Source organism: Lytechinus pictus, chromosome 14, assembly GCF_037042905.1.
Source record: "Lytechinus pictus isolate F3 Inbred chromosome 14, Lp3.0, whole genome shotgun sequence".
In the NCBI taxonomy this organism is placed as follows: Eukaryota; Metazoa; Echinodermata; class Echinoidea; order Temnopleuroida; family Toxopneustidae; genus Lytechinus; species Lytechinus pictus.
Window position 1 is genome coordinate 12,206,177 of NC_087258.1, and position 8,971 is coordinate 12,215,147.

The window sequence follows — 8,971 nt, forward strand, 5'->3', positions numbered from 1 at the left end:
CGAGGAATTTGTCCCAGGTCTCCTATTTCTCGTCCCTGAAGTATCGATCCATCTCTCTTGGGTCCGAGCCAATTGCACTTCTTCCGGAATCTCCTAGGTCTTCAGACCGATTAGAATAGGGTAAAAGAGAGACGAACTTTACAAAAAAATCGATCATAATTTATTTTCAGGACAAAGTGATTGATTGTTGGACGGGATCGAATTCTGTCTCCATCGGCCTTGTCAGTGATGGAGGAACCGAAACGATCGAGTCACGGTCATTGTTCGGCATGGTCGATAAGTCTAGGGTCTCCTCTACAACAATGAATGCCGCCAAAAAAGCAGTATCCGTTATAGGTTCAGAACATCGTTTGATGTCTTATGGATGCGACATGGCCATGGCCCTTAGAAGCAGATGTGCTGTGTCTATTATTGTCCATAAGCAGCACCCCCAGGTATTCTGAAAGATGTGTAAAAATTGAAAAATGTAACCAAAATTATCTTCATTTTGTAGTAAAACCATTTTGTTCTGCTTTTCATATTTCTCGGGACCAATTTGACCTCCAGTTTGTAGTTTGTACTGAAAACATTTTTTTTCTTCAAATATCCCGGGACCAATTCGATCTCCAATTTGACCTCAATTTTGTAGTTTGTAGTGAAAACCTTTTTTTTATTATTTTTTTTTTTTTTCGCTTTTCGAATATCTCCGGACCAATTTGATCTCCATTTTGTAGTGAAACTTTGCTTTTCAAATTTCTGAGGACCAATTTGACCTCCATTTTGTAGTTTGTAGTGAAAACCTCTTTTTAATTTGCTTGTTTGTTTTTGTTTTGTTTTTTGCTTTTCATATTTCTCGGGAGTAATATCATCTCCATTTTCCATTTTGTAGTGAAAATATTTTTTTTTGCTTTTCAAATTTACATCAGCAACCCCAGTAAAAAACAAATCGTTCCCAGGGCCATGGAAATGGCACCGAGTAATTGTCTGCGATAACCTTTCTTCAGTTATGCCCGTCGTCTTCTTCATGCAGCTTTGGACTTAGGGATACTCCAGGTTGAAAATAATATGAATAACAAAGTTATGACAATTCAAAGTTTTGCATTTTTTCGGTGAAACTGTTCTATTCATGTCCTCGTATGCATTGGACCAACTGATGATGTCTTTTTCCCACTTATTCTTTTTTGTATTTCGATCATCATATGAAATCATGTTTATTCATATTTTGTCCTCCAAGAATGTAAAATATGATTGACTCCTTATTTATTGTGTAAGATAATCATTGTTGAAACTTATTTTGTTACTAATGAAACATTATCCCCCCTTAGCTCTGGGCTTTGGGAAAAGTAGCTTCTCTTTCACAAAGGTCAAATTGGAGTATGCCACCCCCCTCCCATCCGATGACTGGGTAAAACATTTTGGTCCCTGTATTAAAACAATAAGCAGATAATTCAAGAACGAAGGACGCTTTAAATGCCACAGGAGTTCATTAATATAATTCGGCATCCATGTAGCAGCTGGCAATTAGTATCCAGACTGTGCGCATTTATTAAATCCTCTAATGTAGATAATGACCATGACTAAATTCTAAGCATCGTACGTCATGCTAATGAACTCAAGAGGTCTGCATACTATCATCAGACCTTCGGACTGGTTTCATAAAACGATCGCAAAGTTATACGTGATTTTACAAACGATAGTGTTTTTTCAGTCGCTTTTGATTACGTTTAGTTGAAATTAAAAAAACAAACTGAATTTTAGTTATTATTTCTGTTAATATCGTCACGGCCTATAGTCTATTTGTTGGTTGAACATTTAGAAAAACAAATGAAATGCGTCATCTGCCGAATCCAAAAAGTGTAACACAAGTACTTTCGTGATAATCGCCCTAATTTTCTTCTATAAATCTTAAAATATGGTTTACAAAGGTTCATTTACTCACTCCTTGTCAGTAAGGTATTTTGTGTGGGTGATATGGTACTGTTAGTGGCGTGTATTAAGAGAAAGGGAGAGGGCTCGATCGCAAATGTCAAGGGACGCAAAAACGCCCCCCCCCCCCCAAAAAAAAAAAAAAAAAAAAAAAAAAAAAAAAGTTGAAAGATAAGGGGAGCTAGGGAGTAGAAGGGAAAGGGGAGGAATTTAAAAAACCCTTGAAGTTTGATCTGATGAATACAGGAAATTTGGAATGGACACATTTGAACTGGGGTAACCACTGTGTCAAAGATAGTGTTTTCTCATCACCATGATCACTGCTATGTTCATTGACTCAACAAGGATGACTTCGTGAAAAACACAAATCGACAAAAGCAATTATTCGACCTTATAACAATTAGGCTACGATATTAATGTTTTAATTCGTAACATTATCGTGTTAATTTGTTTTGTCTGGTTGACCTCGTAATGGAACGAAAAACAGGTTAAGTCGTAATTCATGCTGAGTAACCATGTCGGATACACGACCTCCACACCAATTTCACACTTTTAAAGGATAATGGTAATTTTATTAATAATATGTTCAAAACTGAATTTCCTTGCTTTATAACGATGCTCATCTGATAAACAAAAGGCCAAGCCGGGAGTCATAATAGTAAGATTTTTAAAACAATAGTGCTATTGTTGTCAAGATGACCAATCGCTTCTAAATACCATCGTCATCCTACTATAAAGGGAATACAAAATCACCATAAATGGTTGCTTGTGTAATACCAGAAAGGCCGTTGCTTCAAATTAAATAATTTCTATATCGACACGTTATAAAAATATAATAATAATGAAACCTTTAAGGTAAACCCAAACTGGGGCCGGCCATGAATGGGAACAAATTACCGAAAATATTAGAGTAATTTCCTGGTGCGCATGCGTCATAACTGAACTAATCGCCTCAGTACTGTGAAATGTCCTGCTTTCATTATTTCAACCAAATCATCCTCTTAAGTTCACCTCAGTTCAAATGAATATCTATTCTGAAAATAATTATGAATGTAAATTGGGCGATGACTATTTAAGTAATTGGACAAGGAAGAGACTGTATATGAAATAATCAGACTGCGTATGAATATTAGATCCATTACAATACATGACCATTAATTTTTGTCGAATATACTTTAAATTTTAAATACAATGTCTTTGTGACAGGAATATGAAATATCCGTGAACATTAAGTTAAGAAAAAAAATTAGTTAGTTAGCAAGTAAATAAGTACGTTAGTAAGTAAGTAAGTACGTTAGTAAGTACTTTAATAAGTTAGCAAGTTAATAACTAAGTAATTTAGAATTAAGGAGCCTAAGCTTTCGATCCAAGCAGAATCTTCGTCGGAGGCAAAATGACAAACATATAAAGTGGAACAACCATAATATAGAACACAGACAAGCTATATCAACACTAGAAACAAGGAGACAAAAGGGGCATTAGTGAGTAGAGAAGACCAATCAGGTTGGTGAAGGGGATGAAAGAATTTAGAAAAAGTAAGAATTAAGTAAGAATTAAAATATAGGTAAAGTGAGTAGCATGCAAGATATCAGTGTCGATCTTGGTGCAATCCTTATGCCAGTTATCTCATTAGATGCCTGGACCCATATAAACATTCGTAAATCTATTAAAATAAACTGTGTATGCTCCTTCTATGAAAATGAAGTTGACAGCGCTCCTAGAGTCCGTGAGTATGTTTTTGGAATAATCATGGATCGAATGATACAACCGCTTGCTGCTCATTGTCAAATCATAAGAATAGTTCCCTTCTGAAAAGAATATTCCTAGGTCATCAAAATAATAACAGGAACCAGAACATATCATTTCTTCATCAAGCTATGTTTTTCAATGTCAAAAAGGATGTTCTAAGGAAATCGTAGTCAGTATTTCTATGTCTTTTAAGAATAGGAATTCGTGGAATTGTTCTCTGAAAAGAATAAAAAGAATATTCCTAGGTCATCAAAATAGCAAGGACCATATATAATTTTTACATCCCGCTATGTTTTTCAGTGTCAAAAATGATTTTCCTAGGAAATCCATGTCAGTATTTCTTTGTTTTGTAAGAACAAGAATGCGTGGAAATCTTCTCGAAGATATCTACGTGATCATCTCATTAGCTCCGTCCTCTGCTCGTCACGATATCCATCTCGCCTCGATTTCCTGGTAAAGCCTTCTTGATGAATGACCAGCCTAAACCGCAAAGAGGACGATGATTACGTAATTGCTCGTCCACAACTGCGACCTAACGTTGGACCGCTACAAAATGGTGAGTTATGCAATGATGGGTAATCGTGGCCAAATAGGGATATAAACAATAATATAACCGCATTGACAATAGCTCTATGGTATAACGATATACGACGGGCGTACGCTGCATTGTGTGAAACATTAGCATCGTTTAAAATATGATAGGAGGCCGAAAAGTTATTATTTTTTCCCAATATTTATTTAAACATAAGACAATGAAAAATAAACACAAATTAAAGAACAATCATGCGTAACATATTGTAACATTGGGTAACGTCAGCCCCCCCCCCCCCTCCTCCCCCCGTCCGTCCCCGGCCGTCTGAATAGGCCTAACCTATTTCATGGTTTGGGGAAGTAACATTTTCCTACATTACGCGTATGCAGGAAAAAAAACAGATAGATTTTAGATGAGAAAGAGAGAAGAGAGGGGGAATGGGGGGGGGGGGGGCAAAGAGAGAGTTAGAGATGGGGGTGTCTATTCTGAACTGTACCCCCACTCGACCAATTTCGTAGGTCTACTATTGCAAAAGACTTGGCTGCCATGTCTATGGCAATTCTCATAATGAGCTCATTATCATTAGTCTGCTCATTAGTATTCAGCGCTGTCGAGATATGACAGTTATAACATGGGGCTGTCAAGTCCATGGTTTAAATTATGGTCCTCATGTGAGCTTGGTACCAATTTCTTATCCTACAAAAAAATGAATTTTTAAATGTGGATATTGCTCATCTGGCGCTATCATTGAATTGAGAATTTAGCAGATACATGTTCTTTTTTAGAGGGATTAAACCTTCCCCATACAGCGAGTAATAGAAAATCAATGAGATGTCATTTTCTCCCCCCAAGAATATATATATTTTTTTAATTCGGTATACATAATAAGAAGAAAAAGAAGAAGAAGAAGACGAAGAAGAAGTTGGAGAAGAAGAAGGAGAAGAAGTAAAAGAAGAAAAGAAGAAGAAGAAGAAAAGAAGAAAAAGAAAAGAAGGAGGAGGAGGAGGAGAAGAAGAAGAAGGAGGAGGAGGAGGAGTAGAAGAATAAGGAGGAGGAGAATAAGAAGAAGAAGAAAAGAAGGAGGAGGAGGAGAAGAAAAGAAGAAGAAGAAGGAGGAGAAGAAGGAGAAGAAAAGAAGAAGGAGGAGGAGGAGTAGAAGAATAAGGAGGAGGAGAATAAGAAGAAGAAGAAAAGAAGGAGGAGGAGGAGAAGAAAAGAAGAAGGAGAAGGAGGAGGAGAAGAAGAAGGGAGGAGAAGGCTAGAATAATACAAAGTGATCTCTTATCAGTCATAATTATCGAAGATGAGGAGTTTGCTACCTCTCCCACCTTGATAGAGCTTTATCATCTATTCTGATGACTTTTCTTATCTTGATGTGATGAGGAACCTCACTCTCCGATAGGCACAGCCCCCACAATCTGCCATGCCCGTGGGAAACGAAATATTACAGTGACGATGAATAACTATAATGTAACGGATGATGGCGCTACACCACGCATTGAAGCTTGATCGCAGGCGACGTCTGATGTGTACATCCAGTAGTGATCATTCCACCATACAAGACGAATTCTTTCTCCACGGTCGTTATAAATATATTGATTCTTTTAATATGTGCAGTTTTCAAGTTTATTAAACAAGAAATGATGTCATTAAAATGAATAAAGAGGTAAAATTTGAAAATGAATTCTGTAATGCGGTCTAATAGCTACAGGTCTAAAAATCAAGACAAGAGTGGCATCGGGATATACTGATGGGTGGGGGGAACACACCCTGGGGCCACACCACCCTCAAATTCAGTTGAATTATAGGGATATTGTAGCGTTTCTCATAATCTTCACCATTAATGCACCATCAAAGCACCATCATTAGGACTGTTTAAGTCCCTCCTTGAAACCAAAATCTTTCAAAAGCTTTCACCATCCCATCTTTCGCTTTCATTGTGTTTTGTATGAAATTATATCCCTTAGTTAATTTGCATTGTTTTTATTTTGTTTAAGTCGGATTGTGTTCTTGATTATTAGGATTGTTTGAATTTACTCACATGATTATCGACCCTATTGTATTTAAGTTGTATTTTTTTACCGATTATCTCATATTTGTATGCATAATTGATTTTTGTATAATAATGTTTTCACTTTCAGTTTCTTTGTTGATCTTTTACTGACATATCTTGTATATGTATTTTCTCTTTCCTTTTTTTTCTTTCTTAGCGCTTTGAAACGTCCGTATAAAGCGCGTTATAAATTTTGTATATATTATTACTATTATTATAACTACTTTAAATTTTAAAGGGGGCAGTCGACGACAGCCACCCCCCCCCCCCTCCATGGCGCAGCCCCTTAATACAGACACTGATACATTAATTGATTGTAGAAAAGCATCTTTAATTCTTTATGAAATGCGATACGGACATCAAATTTAAGGGTGTAGATCAAACGTCAACAACAAACTACTTGAAGTGTTAACCCCTACAAATATAGACTTACATCAATAACATGGATTGTTATACTCTTATAATCATGATGGTATCAGGTTATAAAATAATGTCGCATCCTTTTAGAATCCATTATACCAGCAAATGCGGATCGATTACTTGACCAACCGCTATGAAGTTTATAAATATGGGCCATGATTGATTATTGCCCTATATCATCAATCTTGATAGGTTTCTTTATGTGCAGCCCAAAGCCGCCCTTTCCCTTTGTTGTCTGGTAAATATTCCGCTATGATTTTTATTATGCATGTTATGAAACCAGTGGATAGCAAACCGAGCGAGCAAGGCGAGTGAGAGCAGAGAAGTTGGAGAAAGGGGAAGACAAGGAATGTAAATGAAGAGGGATTATAATTGATCGAGACAAAGTTTTTTTTTTCCTTTTTTTTTGCATGGGGGGGGGGGGGTAATCCAACAAAATAATAAGATATGAAACCCTGGTCGAGTTGTTATCATTTTAATTCGGAGGGGTAGGTGAAGCCCCTCACCCGAGGAACCCACCTTCTATAGCTTCTACAACTGACTGGTGAGACCCATTAAACGAAATTGGTTAATTTTATTTTTTGACAAAGTTGATCCACCAGTTGCGAATCCAGGGGTTTATTTCCAATTCTTCCAATTGCCACCTCGTCTATTTCGTCTACCATCTTTCGTCCACTATCTACACGGTCTAATTGCCAATTCGTCCACTCACCATTTCATCTAATAACCAGTTGGTCCAATAGCCATTTAGTCAATATACCATTTGGTCTAATGAATTTAAATGAGATGATTATTAGACCAACTGGTTACGAGACGAAATGGTGATTAGACGAAGTGATGATTGGACCAAATGCTTGTTAGACGAAATATTGGTGGACGGAATGGCATAAGACTAAACGAAAGTAGTAGTAGACGAATTGGCAATTTACGAATCCAGGTAGGGGCACATCTGGCCCGTACCCCCCCCCCCCCCCTCCTTTTAGAGACAAACAAATATTTCTAGGAAAATATGTCGTGCATAAGCAAATGAGGACTTTTTTTGCTTGCCACATTTTTCCCTGAAAAGAATGACCTCCATTTCGGTTAATGGTAAATCGTGTTGATTTTTTTTACCTGATTACTAAGAAAGCATGACGCTTGTAAGCTAGCAACCAGAGGACCGACTGCTGAAGGTCCTCTCCGAAGGATCTGGTAATGAAGATTAATTCTATACCAAATGGCACTAGCGGACCAAGTGGTAATCGATCCCTGGTCACCGGAATCCGAAACCCCCCTTCTACTGACTTTTTTTTTTTTGCTTGTCAACTTTGCTTGCTATTTTTAACAAAACCCCCCCCCCCCTGGGAAATCGTGGATCCACCTCTGCACCGCCTTTCAACGTAATGAAAGTTGCAAGAAATATTATAATAATTGTACGAACCTAAAAACGATATCATTAATAATTTATGTAAGTATGTGCGGTATATTCATCATTCGATTTCCAGTCACAACAATTTCATGTTCATTAGGAATAACATAAATGTACTTGAGGAAGTGTGAATTGTATTATATGAAGTATGTAATTTGAATACTTGACATTTTACGCCTAATATCTTCAGAGTATGGTTCGATGATCAGATGATGCAATGATAATGTGACATTCTCTGAAAAAAAGAAAATATTATAGAAATTCCGCACTAAAGACAAAATTTAGCTTCGGTAAACATTTCTTTCTTCCTTTCTTACTTTCGTTATTTTCACCTTCTTCTTCTTCTCCTCCTCCTTCTTTTTTTTCTTCTTCTTCTTCCTCCTCCTCTTTTTCTTCTTCTTCTTCTTCTTCTTTCTCCTCCTCGTCTTCTTCCACTTTTTCTTCTTCTTCTTCTTCTTCTCCTCCTCCTTAATATCATCTCCATCTCTCCTCTTATCTTTCTTTACCCCCTCTTCCTTTTCCTTCTTGCTCTCCATTCCTTGTCTTTCTGCTCCTTCTCCTTGCATTGCATCACCGTAGTTATCTCTCTTTCTCTCCACTGTCTTCTCATGTACAATCATGATTTTCGTTTCATTCGCATTTCTCGTCTGTTGAGGTCTTAAATCATGTAAATTGTAACTCGCCGGGTAAGTACTCATCTCTTTATTTTATCTGCCAATAGATCGATCATTATTCTTACTCTCTGCACCTGAGGCTCTCTCATTATGCTGGGCTATAACATGCCTACCTGTTCTGATATTCTTCTCCTTTCAATCTCCCTGTTCGCGATCTATGATAATACGAATCACATAACACACAATTATATATCTAATTTCATAATGTTTCTTATTCTCTTCAACACGTT

At 37.0% G+C, this 8,971-nt stretch overlaps 1 protein-coding gene across 1 annotated transcript in view; it reads right to left on the minus strand.

Moving 5' to 3' along the window:
- The window catches only part of LOC135156723 (uncharacterized), a 38,604-nt gene extending 29,917 nt beyond the window's left edge, over positions 1 to 8,687 (minus strand). The window contains exons 1-2 of the mRNA XM_064109759.1: positions 8,385 to 8,687; positions 7,166 to 7,200 (exon numbers count right to left, since the gene is read on the minus strand). Coding sequence (XP_063965829.1) covers positions 7,166 to 7,200; positions 8,385 to 8,687 — 338 coding nt within the window. The remainder of the gene's footprint in view (positions 1 to 7,165; positions 7,201 to 8,384) is intronic.
- Positions 8,688 to 8,971: the final 284 nt, after the last annotated feature.